The 17353-nt window shown below is 45.8% G+C and overlaps 2 protein-coding genes across 2 annotated transcripts; one reads left to right on the forward strand and one right to left on the reverse strand.

Moving 5' to 3' along the window:
* Positions 1-647: 647 nt before the first annotated feature.
* On the forward strand, positions 648-1323 carry LOC101780125 (late embryogenesis abundant protein 6). Its single transcript, XM_004964259.2, has one exon. It carries the CDS (start codon positions 725-727, stop codon positions 1100-1102), a length of 378 nt encoding a protein of 125 aa, XP_004964316.1. The 5' UTR covers positions 648-724; the 3' UTR covers positions 1103-1323.
* Positions 1324-9450: 8127 nt separating this feature from the next.
* On the reverse strand, positions 9451-11271 carry LOC101780523 (transcription factor MYB39). The gene is made up of 3 exons (XM_004964260.1): positions 10862-11271; positions 10006-10746; positions 9451-9848 (listed from the first exon to the last, which is right to left on the reverse strand). Exons 1-3 carry the CDS (start codon positions 11125-11127, stop codon positions 9806-9808), a joined length of 1050 nt encoding a protein of 349 aa, XP_004964317.1. The 5' UTR covers positions 11128-11271; the 3' UTR covers positions 9451-9805.
* Positions 11272-17353: the final 6082 nt, after the last annotated feature.

Consider the following 17353-nt stretch of genomic DNA (forward strand, 5'->3'; position numbering starts at 1 on the left):
ATGACATTTAATTGTGAGGCATGTGATTGGATATGGTTAGATGAAATGAAACTCTATAGCCCCCAATGCAAGTTTGAATAGGTTTCATAGTCTTGGAAACAGTGTATACACAGTTTTATCCTGATGAAACTCCTTCCCTCTCTCACTTCATAACTACCATGCCATGTCATCACATATGCTGATGTGTCACCGTATTTAATGTGCATGAAACCTCTATGAAATTCCCACTGGGATTAGCCTAACCACTCAAGCTCAAGAGGATGATGGCACGTGTCTCCACTTAGGTTGCTAAATCCGTTACTTGTGAAGAAAACACTTTGCAATATGTAATTTTCTCTGTTTATTAAACTCCTACTACAAAGTTTGCAAAAAGTTCCAAGTTAAAATGGCGTGCCTTGATTCGTTTGGCCACACTCGTACAGAATACAGATGATGGAGGACCCAAACCGAACAAGGCCTCCTCAGGGCAGGCAGGCAGGCCCTGATCCCGTCGTCTCAACAAGCCAGCACGTGGCGCTACGTGTCGACCCAGGCGTCGAGCATGGGTTCGGCCACGTGTACCGGTCAACGCGTGTCTCACCTGCCTTTATTGCCTCTCTGCTTTAATAAATAGGGTCTCGATCCATCATCTCTGTAGACCATCCGCAGGTGCAAGCAAGCTGAGAGCAAGCAAGTCTGTTCGATCAGCAGCAGCAGCAGCAGCAGAGCAGAAGATCAGAGCAGGATGCAGGCTGTGAAGGAGAAGGTGAAGGACACGGTGAGCGCGGCGAAGGCCAAGGCCAAGGAGAAGCAGGCCAAGGCGGAGGAGAAGGCCGAGATGGCGACGGCGAGGTCGCACGCGGAGAGGGAGCTGGCGCACGAGCGCGGCAAGGCCAGGGTGGCGGCCGCCAAGATGGAGCTGCACCAGGAGAAGGCCCTCCACCGCGAGGAGGCCATCCAGCACAGGCTCCGAAAGCACCACGGCGTCGGCCACCACCACGCCGGCTACGGCGGCGCACCTGCGGCTACTACTGTGCCACCCGCCGGGACCACCGCCATGCCGCCGCCGGCTGCTGGACCGCTGCACCACCACCAGGCTCCGGCGGCCAAGCACTACTACTAGCTTGTTTGGGTCGCTCGCTTAACTTAATAGTGTTTTTCTCTTCATTATCTAAAAAAAATAAAGGAACTGTTGGTGGTGTGTTTCGTGTCTCTGTTGTATATTGCAGTGAGCGAGTGATGTGCACTTGTTTCCCTTGTATGTTGCTTGCTGGTGTGCTGGAATCAGCTCGAGGTGAAATGGTTCAGGCATGCCATGATCAGAAAAATTTGCATACACAGTCACACAGAAAGGTCCCGGCTTGTTAGAGCAAAGATTCCAGCTTGAAATGGAATGATTCAGGCATGATCAGGCCTCTTGTCAACTGTGATTGTGCTTTGTGGAGGAGCAGAGCACACTCAGGCTCAGCTCTGGTCCCTTCTTATTGCAGTCCTACGTGGGCCATTCCGGGGCAAAACCTGGGCCCCCCACCAACGGCCCAACCAAGCGGTAGCGGTCCAAGCCCAACTCAAAACGCCTCGCCTCGTCCGTGCGCCGCCGCTGAACCAGTCAACCGCCGCCGCCGCCCCGCCGGGAGCCGCACCACCAGCATCGACCGCATCCGCCAGGCCGCCGCCGGCATCTACGACGACGACACCAACGTCGCGCGGACCCGTACGTGTCTCTCCCCCCTCCAATTGCATTGTCTCCTTCCCGTCTCTCTGCTCCCCTAGTAGAGTGTACTCTGGAGTGCTGTTCGATTCGCACGTACACTCGCCTCTGGCTGGGGATTTTTTGGCACCTAACGGCTGATTCCAGCACTGGGTGTGCCTGCCGACCTGACCTGCTCAACTCATTTGGGGATCTCAACATCCGCACAGCTGCGATTGCCTAGTGCCATATTTTCCTTGCCTGTTACTAGTACCTCCATTGTCAGGGCCGCTGAGCAATGGATGATGAAATGATTGTTTCTTTGTATTAAGTATCTATTCAGTTGAATGATTGTTCCTGGATGATGAAATCTGCAACCAGCGTGAAAATATCATACTTATGTTAGCCAATGCACGGTCCTGGCTCAGACTTCCCAGTTCCCAGTGGGGCATGGTCCGAATCCACTCTGACAAAAGAAAATAAGAACCTGCTACTCTATTAATTAGGCAACTTAATTCTGGATTTCAATAAGAACCTTTTACCCTGCTGATGTACTCCATATGACATATATTACTAAATACTCTTTTGTGTCCATTTGTCAGTAAGTTCTCTCTGTAAATAGCATGGCTCTTGGAGAAGATAGATGAGGGCAGTCACTGAAGTATTTAAAAAGTTCTGGACAGGTACATGAAATGGTGTAGGTACTTGAACACGCATGTTGCATGGACCAGGTAATTTGGATGAATATGCGAGCTGCTTTTCTTTCATGGAAATTGGGTTCGTAGATAACTATTTTTGTTCTATAAGATTGATGGAAGTTTGCTATGTGCCAAAAAAAGTTACCATAGATATTCTTCTTTAGTATGGTTCCTCACCTCACGGTAGGAAAATATTAGTTCATATGATTGAACAAAACATTGTCCTTGAGTAACCAAATTTGCATTTTGTGTCAAAACTTGAGTTGGCCTCCTCTTTGTTATTGTGGTTGCATATATCCATATCAGGGAAATAAGTCCTCTGCATTTCTGTGGTAATGTGCTGTCCTACAGCATTGCAGCTGTAAAGTACTACTTGTTATGGTTGTTTTCAAGGTTTATAACTCTTTGAACTCATATAGTCTTATATGCTCAACAGTCTTATATAATCATATGGACGAACTCTAAGCTTTTCTCCTGTTGTGTCTCAGCTTTTACTGCTACTCCCAAGAAGCCAACTGCCTTGATGACTTTTGTTTGGTTTCTGCAGGGCCTCCTTGCTCTTAGAATTATTGCTGGAGTTGCCCTACTTATTGTACTCGCATGGGTTACAGCTGCTGATTTTTTTGCAAGTGCACTCGCTTTCACAGCAACCGGTTGGTGCATGTTATATGTAAGTACAATGCCCTCCTTATTTCGTTTTGATGTTGTAAATAATTGCATCGTATCAATGCTATGCTACATGATCTAACAAAAAAAGACGAATAATGCAAGCACCGAAACTGAGTCGAACAGCTGATAACTTATCTGGTAGCCTTTTTCCATTTTGCATTCTAATTTTCCATGCATCCTGGCCTTGTGTTGTTGATCATGCTTTTGTGGTTCATGCTTTTTCTGCCGTGGCCTGGAGATCTCCTCCCTCATCCCGGCTGGAAACAAGCTTGGCGAATCAGAAGACGTGTAAAGCCTCGTATCAGCATCAACGGTATGTCTTCGTCGTTGTACATCCCTTGGGTTAGTGAGGGTTGTTGCTTACTTTTTGTTTGAACGCCTGTGTGCATGATTGCCTCGATTATTTGGACACCAATATGTCAATCATGTGGGGGAAGAGGTACAGGGCATGCAGTTTAGACGTGACAACATTGTAACCTGATCGAGCATGTGCAAGCAAATGTTGAGGTAGCAGTACAGTATATCGCTGCAACTTGCATGATTGCATTGCAGCATCTGGATCATGAGAAATTGAAGTCTTTTTTTCCGAGGAATATTAAGATATAATTCGACAATCGGCAACTGCAGGTGTCAACGATCGGTGCCCTGAGTCGGACGGTGTCTACTGCCGCCTATATGTATATGCATCCATGGTCCCTGTGCCTATGAACCAACGGGCCTGGACACGGTAGTGTCACTTCATGCTTTGTTTCTCCTTTTGCATGGATTCGGTCAACAAATCCCTGTGCAGTTGCCATCCTGCTTTAACTTGCACCTGTAAAACTCATCAGTTGGAAGATCCTTATCGATGGGCCGGCATGCGTGCGTGCATGCATGATGAACAAATAATTAAAACCTGCTAGCCAGGAACATCAAGTTAGTATATACCGTTACTGCCACGTCCATGTCAAATTATGCACAGATGAAGATAGATTGTGTACCGGATCGTGTTCAAGCTGGTACGTAGGTCCCAGAGAAGCATGCAGCATTGCAATGTCCTCACAGATATGGCACTGTCCAGGTCCAACTCTGGACCACCTTCTAAATTACATTCTAATCAATCACCTTGCATTGGTGTAGTGTAATGAAACGTGTTCATTAAGCTGCTAGCTAATACTGCCTCCTAAGCCAAATTGTTCCAAGTAGTCTTACCAAATTTATAGAGGGTTATTAACACAAACCACATCCGAGAAATAAACTACAAAAATATATCTTATATGGTTTGATGCCATAAATATTGTTTTTCTAATATATAAACTTGATCAAATTTATAATACATTAACTTAGAATGAACTTAAACACTTACCAAACAAGTTATTCCGCATATATAAGGCTTGACCAGGTACGATTATTTACGCCGCTAAGCTACTCCATTTCAGCAAATTCTAGCTCCCAAAAAATTAAGCACCGTTGAACTCAATTACTGCAAGATCTGAGCATAGCTCAGCTGCAAGTTTCCTTGTGTGGTAAAACTTGTCCACTTTGGTTCGAATCCTCGACTCGGCAGGGGTGCTCGTATTTTCCAAGATTTAAACTGAGGTTATTATGTAGCGACGTGCCTGTCGATAACGAGACATCAGTGGTGACTTCATCAATCTCGAGAATTTGCCAGTTTTAATCTTTTAGAGGTGCTCATTGAAGTAGGTTGCGTGCGTGTGTTTGTAGGGATGAGTGTGCGTGCGTGTATGTGAGCGTCTCCGTCTGTGTGATTCGAAAAAAAAAGGGAAGCTGATTATATGGTTTTGTCAGGTTCCGGACTGCCATCATCTATACAGCTACATAAATTAGCCTTTTACATCACCACATTACATTGTGGCTATGATTCTGCACATTGGTATTTATATGATGCTTCTGCGCAAGCAACACCTTGCCGATAAGCAACAACGAGCCTCTCTCTACACTGTCACGTTTTCATTTGAAACGACTAGCTCAACTATGCAAGCACCAACTATTTCGTTTTATACATTTGTCCCCATATGCGCCCACCGTTAGTCCGTTTGGTAAAATTTCTGCTGAATTACAAACACCTTTCAAGAGGCCCATCAAAAGAAAAGATTTGGTGCGTGACTGCAGGTAAATGTGCGTGCATGCTTGCGGTCCTAGATAAAAGCTCGTCTGATCTGACAAGCTATTCAACCACGTGAAGGATCAAACCGGAACACCTTTTGTTCAAGGGGATATGATGCACTGACTGATGATGGCTAGCTAACTGTGTTCATCATCATCTCTTACTATTTACCTAATCCCATTTTACCGTGCGGAGAAGAAACACCTTTTCACTTTCTCTTCTGACGACTAATATATACCTCGCTTATGCGGATTATATCATGTCTGATGTGATTATCTTGGAAGCAAGAGATCGAGCTGTGAGCAAGGAAGCAACGCAGTGCAGGCTTGTACCAATTAATCTTATTCTACTAATAATGGTCCAAATAAATGACAAGGGTGTCTGACAAACTATATATGTATATAGCATTATTGTTCCTCCAAGAAACACAATGATGTGAAGTGTGGATGAAAAAACTACAAAATTAATACTCTTTTTCAACAAATTCATATGCAAAATGAGCTTTGCTGGGGACTAGGGGAAGCCAGTGCAATTAATATAATGCATGGAATTGTTCACCTTTTTCTAGGATATATATCTAGATCAAGGAAAAGCTAGCATTTTCAATAGTGTCCGTGTCATCACCGTTTGATTTGCATTGGCGCCTCCTTTTTCTTTGTTGATGATGCAATAAGGTTGAGAGTGAGGCCGAGAGGAGGCTTTAGGTTGGAACACAGCATTATTCTTGAGCAAGGTAGGTACGTGGTTGTTCCTTTCTAGGTCCATGCTGGTTTACCTACTGAATATCTTGCCATCCCTTGTGGGGCAAGGCTTTTTCGCTCATCCTGATGAATATGCTGCTGCCACACACCACTACCCTGCATGTTATCCTTCTCCACACTACTACTCATGCGCATTACATTTAATTTTGCATGACAAATAAGATTCATGGTAAAGGTCAAACTTTTTGATGCAGTAGCAGTCTCCGTGTTTGTGCATGTGGGTCAATTCAGTTTTCAGGGTAAAAGGCTGGTGAACATTTGTCTTATTTTGTTAGGCGTAGGTTTCCTGGAAAAAGACTGCGTACGTGTGCTAACTTATCTGCCCTGATTTTTGAGGAGCAGTTGCAGAGAGTGAATAATGGATGAACCCAAGATAACTTCACAGAACCAGCAGCAGGGAATTCCAACGTGACATGCTTTTGGTCAAATGGTTAGTTTGTGACTTGTTAACAATTCATACCTCATTCTGATGTACAGTACTTCATTAGGTTCAGATTGATGAACTTGACAAACCAATAGAGCCACGTTTACTTACTCATCAGAGAACATGATCAGCTGATTGTTTCAGCTAGGCTATATAGAAATTAACCCCTGGTTTGGTAATAATACTTGCATTGCCAGTCAAAGCAGTGTACTACTACACCGTAGCAATTGCGTGTTTAATATGCATGCAGCGATCAGTTGGAGTTCAATGTAATCCAAGTCTACTGTCAGGTGTATCTTTCTGGTAGATGGTGCCAAAGAAAAGTTTTGCTACTTGTGCTAAACTAATCATGTCCGTCATTTTGTCTGAAACGCAAGTGGCAGAATCTGCAGTGACAGATGCAATCTGTGACATTTTGAAACTTTTGAGGTCACAGCACACACGGAGCTAGCAACTAGTTTTTCACTTTGATTTGATGGACGGATGGATGGATAGGTTGGTTGGTCAAAACGAAATCTTGTATGGTTGGTTATCCTATGTCACAGACGCGCTGTTTCCTCGCGAGTAGGAATCAATTCGACGGATCGCCTTTTTCCCATTTTCAAAAGCTGCATAATTTCAGGAATTCAATTTGCATTCTACGTAGCTGTAGTCTCAGTCTGTCACGTTGTATAGCTAGTCAAGTTGACCATGCACCGCAGCCATCATATATATGAGTTAGTTCTCTACTAATTCTTTTTCTCCGGGTAGGTAAATCTGTGGATGTCACCATACACTTGTGGACAGGATTGCATAGGTGGCTCATGCCTGCCAAGAATTCCTGAGATCCAGGTCTCATCCATCTTTTCATCAGGTGACTTATTGGAAACTTCGTCTAATGTAGCTTTGCTTCCAGCATGCATGCATGTAATAAGCTACGTTTAATTTTAAAAGAATCTGAAGACACAATTAATTTATAAATGGATTAAAGCTAGCTAGTCGCCTCCCTTGATGCAATGTCACCTTGATACGGTACAGTGATATGTCTAACTGCACCACTAATGTTGGGTCGTCAGATTATGCTGGAGCTCCATCTGGTCAGTGATAAAAAAATATGCTACTACCTACCTACCATGCAACTGGTCAGGTAAACAGTAGTTAGAGTATCTATCCTCGATCCTAAGACAAGTGACTTAGCCAAAGATAGGCAAAAGATGCATACTATGTCGCATCTTTTCCTTGCACTTATCTTTCCTTTCAAAGTAGCTAGGGGGGAGTACGCACTAGTCCTGCAGTTGGTACTCAGACAGACCCAGTCCTGCAAGCCAAGTCTACACAGCGTAGCATGTGAAGGGAAATCACTACTGTTAGATAGATAATCGACTTGGCGATCGATCGAAAGCAGACAGAACCTGAGCCGTTCACCAATTAACCGTACGTGGTCCGTTTTTCCCTTGCCACACCATGGTCATGTCAAAGTCTGACATGATTGTTAGATGGCGAGAGGAGAAATTTCTTGACACGCCACAGACTAAAACTAGATAATGAACAATAAAGAAAAGTACTAAAACTAAGGGATTCCAACAACAAATAAAGCTTGCAAGCTTTTGGTGTCAAAACGTACGGATTGCATAAGCTAGCTTAGCATCCACAGGATAGGATAGCATGAGGATCGGAGGGCCGGGCAGATGCTATGCAAGTGCAAGGTAGGACCGTCAATGGCTTGTGGTGTCGGGAAATGAGGCCTACCTACTGCTAACTAATTCTATGACTTGTGGTACGTGTTCCCCAGCTGGGGCATGCTCTTTCGATAGAGGGAAAAAACACATCACATCGTTAAAATTATATTATATTTTATTGCTATTTGAACCTTAGACATCACTGTTAGAGTAGCTGCTACCGTTTTAACTAAAAGTACACTCAAGCAAGCGGCTGATGATATTTCCATTTCTCCCATTGGGAAAGCAGGAATCTGGAGAATAAGCCACGCACAAGCAAACAAGGCATGCCTGAAAGCAGTCCAAGCAGGCCGGATGCATGCCTCTTTTTAAACTTGCTTTTCTCATTCTGTTTCCAACCATACATGCGGCATCCTTCGAAAACAAGCTATTCATTTCTGTTATCCGCGTCGAATATTTGTTATCAAAATAAAATGGATAATGCAACTAGCATTATTTGGTTTATTATAGCCTAATTTGAGTAATTAATCTGGTCAAATGATGACTACGTACTGGCACATATATTAACCTAGGCACCTATAGCTAGCTAGCTAGTTAATTTTACACTAAACATAAAAACCATGCCACATCTGCATCTGCATCTGCATGCATGCCATTTGGAGTTCTAGAAGAAGATGATTAGATTAGGTTTGTAATTTGGTTTCACAGTTTCCCCACTGTCACAAGCTATCATCCATCCTTCTCCAACCCCAACTAACTATTATTCTAATCTTAATACCGTTTACATGCTATCACATGTATCTACCCTGGTTAGTGATGTGTGTGCTAGTCAATTCTCCTCCAACAAGTAACCTCGTTTTGAAAAGACCCAACAAGCCCACACATGTATGCATGCAGGGGAGGACATGCATGCTGACGTATATACTGTTAATTTGCTTCTCCATTGATTTCATATTTACTTTACAACCTTTTTTTATGTGGATCATAGTATTAATGTATATATAATTGATCCCATTATATAATAGCAATCGATAACTGCAAAAGAATACCTCATAGCAGCTACCGTCCTACTGTACAGTGAACTAATAAAGTACTCCCTCTGTTCCAAATTATAGTTCGTTTTAGCTTTTTAGATGCATAGATATTATTATGCACCTAGACATGAGATATATATCTAAGTGCATAACAAAGTTTATGGATTAAAAAAAAGCTAAAATGACATATAATTTGCTTAGTATCTTGTTCGTATTCACTTTATTGTATATAGATTCCACATGTCTAAAAATGATATAATATTAAGTCATGTAGAACGAAGCACTATATGTAGATAATAGACAACACCTAGTTTTTATCAAACAATGTGACGGGCTAAATTTAGCTTCATCTCACAAGCAACATTAGTAGCAAATTAAAACACGCTGTCAGATCAACAGGTACACATATGAACATAGTCGCACTTGGGTGTGGAAAATGAAACTTCTTTTAGTATATGTCGTCACAAGCTAATTATCATTACACATATCCTCCTTGCAAAAGGGGAAACAAAGGGGAAAAAACTAAAAAACAAATTGAAAACATTGAAAATAAAGTGAGTATACACGCATGTCTTTCTGTCCTTTCTCTGTACATGTTTAGAAGTGGGTATAGTCAAACCGCCTTTTAATTTGTCCTATCAACAAACAAACTTCATTCACATCTTCGAAGAAGTGTGCAACCAATAATCCAAAGAAGAAACTGTCTCTCCAACGATCCATCGATCCTTTTAACTTCATCTCATCCTATATATGAAAGATATATGGGTCATTTAATTTCTTCATTATCACAGCTGCTGCTCATTCGGGTTGTTCAACCATGACATTTGCCTGCATGCACCAAAATTCAAGAGAAATGGTTGGTTAATTATATTACAGGCAAATAAACAGCATATTAGGAGTATTTGTTTAGGGAAAAAACTAGCTAAAACTAGGAAAGGAAAAAAAGAACATAACGCTGATAGGATGTGAGAGGTGCTATACTCACTCTAGCAAGTCTCTCCAGCTGTCGCTGTTGAATTCATCGTCGAGGTTGAGGTTCCCCAGCCCCTCGAACGGGCTCGACGCCGGCGTCTCCTCGCCGCAAGGCGTCGACATGCCGCCGCCGCCGGCATTGCACTCCTCCGCCGCTACCAAAGGTGGCGCCATCGCCGCCGTCATGCTGCTCCCGCTGGCCCCGCTGTGGCCGAGCTCCGTCGTCGAGCTGAGGCCGTCCCCGGCGAGAGCGCCGCCGAAGCTGCTGAGCAGGCCGGAGAAGGAGGACATCGCCGGTAGCGTCGCGGCCGGCACGGTGGTCAACGCCGGCAGGTTGAGCAGGCCGTCGTACTGATGGGCCCTGGTGGTGGTGCCGTGGTCAACGCCGGCGGCTGGCTGGCTGACGCCTCCATTGCCGGTGGCGGCGAGGAGGGCCATGAGATCGACGCCGGTGGGCGCGGCGGGAGGGGCGGCGAACGCGCGGAGGAGGCCCTGGAGGAGCTGGTACTTGGCGGCGTCGGCCTGGAGGCGGAGGGCGTTGATGTCCCAGGTGGTCTGCGCGGCGGCGGCGAGGTTTGGGATGCCGGCGGCGAGCAGGTTGGGGATGCCGGCGAGGAGGTTGAGGTCGGTGCGCGGGCGGTGCGTGACGGGGTCGATGCCCATGCTCAGGAGCTTCTTGCGCAGGTGCGTGTTCCAGTAGTTCTTGATCTCGTTGTCCGTCCTGCCGGGGAGCTTGGTGGCGATGGACGACCACCTACATATATACATACATATATGTATTAGATGATCGGTGATCGAGCTCATCGGCGACATGCATGGCATGGTTAGTAAAAAGGAAGGAGAAGCAAGCTAATGGATTGTGCACGTACTTGTTGCCTAGGATGGAGTGGAGGTGGATGATGAGCTTCTCCTCTTCGTCGGTGAAGCGGCCGCGCTTGATGTCCGGGCGGAGGTAGTTTGTCCAGCGGAGGCGGCAGCTCTTGCCGCAGCGGTTGAGGCCGGCGAGCTTGGGGAGGCGGCGCCAGCTGCCATGGCCGTTCTCCTTGATGTAGTCGACCAGAAGCTTGTCCTCCTCGGGCGTCCAGGGGCCCTTCTTCACGCCGGCGTCCTGGTCGCAGCACGGTGACCTCCCCATTGTTGCAGACAAGCTAGGAAGCTAGCTTAGCTTGCTACCTTGCTCTAGGCTTGGAGAGAGGAAGACGATGGATGAGTTTTTTTTCTTCTTCCCTTTAGCAAAGCAAAAAAAAGCTAAGGAAAGCAAAACTAGAGGCTTGGGATGTGGGATCCGTTGGGGTGGATAGCAGCAGGGCCAGGGGGGTTTTATAGAGGTTTAGGTGGGGTGCATGGCAACGCCATGGCGGCATGCGAGCTGCTGATGAGGTCCCGCCTGGCCCAAAAAGCAAGTCTTTGTGTGCGGGAGACGCAGCTTCCTCCCTCTTTCTCTCTCTTAGTCTCTCTTTCTCTCTCTTAGTCTCTCTCTTTCTCTCTCTAGCCTCTGGCTGCTTTAATTTCTCTCTCCTCGATTGGAGCTGATATGAGTGCTGACTTGAGAGGAGCTATAGCTTAGGTACGTAGCTCAATTAGTCTACTAATGAGACGTCGTTAAGATGGAGCCAATGCGATGCATGCAGAGTGAGGGTGGATTTGTTAATGCCCCTGGCCCAGGGCTTGGCTTGCTTAACCATCTTGTTTAGTTAGATATGCCCCTGGCTGTGTTTTCTTGTGTTTGTGATGGTCCGTACGCCCATTATTTTTCTTTTCATATATTTTAATTGTTGCTTCATCTGTCGCGGCACCATTACCAAGTGGCGTACGTCCTGCATATATCATGCTCTACGTAGGCATCAACACCCTAATATTTCTATAATACTACTCGAGTATAGTATTATAACTAAACCAGAAGCTTCCCATGCACAAATTAGCTAGTCGTACTATATACACATTATTGTGTACGTATATAATAATCTGTATATGTACGTATATGCACCATGAACTGCATACTCTCAGGCTATTCTTTCTTTTCCCTAGCTACGTCTACGTGCGCATCCATGCATGCATCGCACCAGATGGCATCTGATGCGCATAAGAACTGCATACACAGTATTCATACGGTGACGTGTACTATGTATGCACTAGCACAAGTTACAAGTACATGGTCACTGTAGACGTGAAAGCTGATCGATGCTAAAAGAAAAAACTAATTTGTTTCTTTGTGTCCTACATACCTATTAGCCGGCCGTACGTATATCCCATATACCATTAGAGTGCAAACACATAGTAGTATAGCTAGTGTCCGTGACGGTGACATGTACGTCGTCGTTGAACAACAGAGCAAACATCACATGCATGTTAGCATGTAGCTAGACTACAAATTAATTGAACTGAGATGATCGATTCATCATACAGTATTATTATATAGACACGCCAAATACAGTATAGGTATAAGTTAAACAATCACATTAATCATAGCACACATGCATATTTGGTAATCGTGAAATGACACGGATGGGATGGGAGAGGCGGCACGTGGACAGGGGGCAGAGGGGAGTTAGGTTCGTGTGGGCTGACACGTATGCGCGGTGCTGCGCGGGCAGGGTCCTCTCCCCACCCGAACAAGGAGCACACAACAAGGAACTACCTGTTCCCTCCATCCCTCTCTCTGTCTCTCCCCTGTCAAACAAAGCAAACCACATTGTGTGTGTCACACGCACGCCAACGCTATTTTAGTTGGTAATCGATCTCCAAAAAAAAATATTCTAGTTGGTAATCTCACTTTGATCCGCGGACATGACACAACAAAGCTACGGCTATGGGTTTGGAGGCCGCCGGGCCCACCCTAGGGGCTACCCCCTGGATTGTGTGCTCGCCATTGGCCCAACTGGCCTTTTCCTGCCAAGTGGTGACTGGATGGCACCTGCTGATTAACCAAAACTTTTTAATTTGTTAGAATAATCCATGCGTACTTGTGCATGCATGGTTGACCTGCACCATTATTATGTTTTTTTGGTCATCTGTGATGACTTATTGTTTGCATGGGAATGAACATTCTAGTTAGTGTGGTACTGTTTTCCCACAACACATGGCAATTTGACTTTTATTTGGAGTAATTAATTGCCGAGCTCAACTGTTGTCCATCCATTTTGTGAACAAATTTCTCAAATTTAGTTTATGTATTGTATTCATCAGTTTAAACAATGACACAAGCAAGGTGCTCGATCAGCTGTCGGTGTTGACCACTACTTAGAATGCATGACTCACTAGATAGATGAGCTGATTCGTCCCAAATTTCAACATTGAATACCAACTAACCATCTCTCCATTTCCTCTTGGCAACCTTTGAATGTTGTAGCTAGTGTGTATGTTTTGGTGTTGGCATCAAGAAGACCTCGTCAACTTATAAAGCACAAATAATCGTGTACTTCCTGTAGCTTCATCTGTTTATATCCATGCACCATCATATCCTTTTTGGTCGAGACGTGTGTTTATGTGGCCCTAGCTAGCTCACCCATGACACGTTACTTTTTGACCGGGTACAAAACAACAACGCGAAAAATTAAAGTAACAGTTTTTGCATAACGCAACCTCGTAAATTTCATTTTAGCATATGGTGTTTACTTTATTCTCATATCAGTTAGATTGCCTTATGTCACAATGCTGATTAGACAGTGTACTTATAACATACAACAATGGACAAGTGTCGCATTATCAGCGTTTCCAGCAAAGATCTCCAGGACGTGGCCATCACCTTCCAATTTTTGCCACATAAACATGTGTCTATATAGTATGTGGGCCCACTTCTAAATTGTTTGACATTTAGTCTTCTTTTAGTTAGGACAAAAGTTGTGAACCATTAAGTAGTACAACCATATGGATTATGAAAATGCAATGTGATACTTAGAGCCCTAATTAATAAAGCTTTTTTTTTTCAAAAGATTAGTTGTGCAATTGGAGCGATCCTGTGGTCCTAGAAGTCCTGTATGCATGCATACCAGTTTGGTTGTGAGCAGTAGCCAGAAATTCACAAGCAAAATGGAATATTGGTCAGAACAGAATATCCAAGATGTATACATCAAAATACTGTAGTACATCACTGTGTAATGCAGGCATGTATAAGCAATAAGGAACAACATATAGTGCTCAGGATATTGATTGCAGGATAGTGATATATGTTCAACGATATAATCGGTTGGTGTATTATTTCAGGTATGCTTGTTTAGGATATTCATTATTGCAAATAGTTTTCCCATCATTAAGCACTGTACTGAACTGTACCTCTACTCTGGTGGCTTGGTTGCACATCACAATGGTTGATGTTTTTTTTTGTTTTCTCTCTATCGAAATTAAATACTGTCTTTCCTTTTGCTTTTATTGCATGGGTTTTTTTGGTAACTGAAAAACACCAAGAACACAGTTAATTAGTTAATCTGTCACCAAACACACAACTACTTTCACTCACATAGAGGAGAGACGGCGTGGTAAAATTGCATACTTTGAGGTTTGAATTAGAACAAATATAGATAAAATATGTACATACATCACAGGAAGCTTCCTGTCTACCTTTCTCATCCTTGAATAATAATACTGACTGAGTTCTAAGTAAGCAGAGGGACGCTCAGAACGGCATGCCAGAGTTTTGAATGTTTGATCTGCAATGAAGAGGAGAAATCAGAGCAGAGTGCAAATTTCACTTGGTCTGCTGCGTACAGCCATATAGGTCCTCCAAATATGTTGCATGTGTTAGATGTATATTGTATTAGGGGGTTTTCTGTATATTTTTCCCTTCTTGTACCTGTATATATATGGGCCTAGAGCCCCTGTTATGAATACAAGTGCTATTCCTAACATGGTATTAGAGCCGAACTAGGGTTAGATTTCTTCCCAATCTGCCTTAGGGTTCCTTTTTTTTTTCCCGCACGTTGCACTTGCGTGCTCTTCTTCTTCGTCAGCTCCGGCCGCCGCCCGTCTGGCTCTCCACCCGCCGGACTCGTCCTCGTCCCGCGCTGCCCCGGCGGTCTCGCCGCCCGCCGCCCGCGCCGCCCCGGCGGTCTCGCCGCCCGCCGCCCGCGCCGCCCCGGCGGTCTCGCCGCCCGCCGCCCCGGTGCCCCGCCGGCCTCGCCGCCCGCCGCCCGTGCTGCCGCCGCGGATTCGCCGTTTCCGCCGCCCGCGCAGCCCCGGCGCCCCGCCGGCCTCGCCTTTCGCCGTCCGCGCCACCCCACCGGCCTCGCCGCCCGGCGGATTTGACGCCCGCGCTGTCCCGCTGCTTGCGTCGCCGTCTGTGCTGTGTGGTGCGCGTGCCCGGATAAGGACTCCTGAAGGAGTTTGGTAAAAAAAAAAAAAAGAGTAAAAAAAAAAGTAAAAAAAAAAAAACTGTGCGCCGCTGCTTTGTACTGTGCACGTGCGTTTCAGAAGAAAAAAAAAAAAGCTTGCGCCGCTTTTCTTCTGCGCTCTCGCCGTCGCCCGCCGCTGTTTTACTTGCGCTCTCGCCGTCGCCATGGCTCCTTCGGCTCCTTCGTCTGGTGGTGTCCCAGTGTTACGTTGCCCGGTCCTATTCAATGGCAACAACTATCGCGATTGGGTTCCTCGTCTACGGATTCATATGCGTGGTCTTCGTCTTTGGGAGTTTCTTACTGGCGAGTTGCCTTGTCCACCTCGTCCTACTGCTCCTACATACCCGGTGCTTCCTGCGAAGCCAGTGATTCCAGAGAAGGCTACGGCTGACGAGATGGATCGGTTGCTTGCTACTCATGATACAGATGTGGCGAAGCTCCTTGCTGATTATGATGATGGCCTTGCATCCTATGAGTCTCAGTTTACTGCATACCGGACATGGGTTGATGAGGATGCTCGAGCTGCTTCTATTCTCGTTGCTAGCATTGATGACAGGGTTTCGGCTGATATTATTGAGCTTGATTTTGCACATCAGATGTGGGCTTTTCTTCGCACACGTTATGAGCCCACTGGTCAATCTACTTTTCTTGCAGCCATTCGTCAGGAGCAGCTCGTTCGACAGGGTGATGGTACCGTTGATGATTTCTATGGTCAGATTTCTACTATTTGGCGCCAGCTCGACACTCTTAGTCCTCCGTTGTCTCCTAGCACCTGCCAGTCCTGCCTGGGTCAGCAGCAGGCTCTTGAGCTTCGTCGCACCTACGACTTCTTGACACGCCTTCGGGATGAGTTTGAGCCCCTTCGTGCACAGCTGCTTGCTCGACATCCCTGTGTCTCCCTGATGGAGGCTCTTGCTGCTGTTCGTAATGAGGAGACTCGCCTTCTTACTGCTGGATTGATGCGATATTCTTCCGTTTTGGCTGTCAGCTCCTCTACTCGTCCTGCGGTGCCTTCTTCCGAGAGTCGAGGGGGTGGTCTTAAATGTGATTGGTGTGGCAAGGATAATCATGTGGAGGCCTTTTGTTACAGGAAGAAGAAGGCTCAGTCTCGTGAGGGTCAGTCTCGCCGCAGTGGACGTTCTTCACAGGGTCCTAGTGCTCCTGCTGGTTCTGCTCGTTCTTCGCTGGGTGCTAGTGCTACTGGTGGTTCTGGTTCTGGCAGTCCTCAGAGGAGTTCTGCTGGTTCTGAGACACAGGAGATCATCAGGTTGCTCAGTCGCCTTGTTACCTCTACGTCACCAGGTGCTGCGGGTTCTGTGACTCAGCCCTCTGCACCTATAGGTTCTGCTGCTGCTTCGCAGTCTTCCGCTTTGGGATCACCTTCCACGTCTACTCCAGGTATTTGTCCATGGATTCTTGATTCTGGTGCTTCGTTTCATATGACTCCTGATTGCACCTGTCTTTCTTCCATACGGTCTCCACCTGGTTCTCCTACTGTTCATACAGCCGATGGTTCTTCTCTTCCTGTTGTCGGACATGGCACTCTTCTATCTGACTCCTTTCATGTCCCTAATGTTTCTTATGTTCCCGATCTGACCATGCAGCTCATGTCCGCTGGCCAGCTTACTGATCATAACTGTCGTGTCATTCTTGATCCTGATATTTGTTATGTTCAGGATCGTCGCACGGGTCAGCTGGTTGGTACTGGCCCTCGTCGTCGTGATTCTCAGCGTCTTTGGGAGCTTGACTGGCTTCATCTTCCTTCCGCTGCGCCCGTCAGTCTAGTTGGCTCCGCTTTGGCTGCTTCGTCGACCGCATCTTTTGATCAGTGGCATCATCGCTTGGGTCATCTATGTGGCTCCCGTCTATCTAGTTTGATTCGTCGTGGTCTTCTAGGTTCTGTTTCAGGTCATGAGTCCTTAGCTCAGTGTCAGGGTTGTCGGTTGGGCAAGCAAATTCAGCTTCCCTATCATTCTAGTGAGTCTGTGTCACAGCGTCCTTTTGATCTTTAACTCCTTTACGCGCGGGCTCGAG

This window comes from Setaria italica, chromosome IV (assembly GCF_000263155.2).
Source record: "Setaria italica strain Yugu1 chromosome IV, Setaria_italica_v2.0, whole genome shotgun sequence".
In the NCBI taxonomy this organism is placed as follows: Eukaryota; Viridiplantae; Streptophyta; class Magnoliopsida; order Poales; family Poaceae; genus Setaria; species Setaria italica.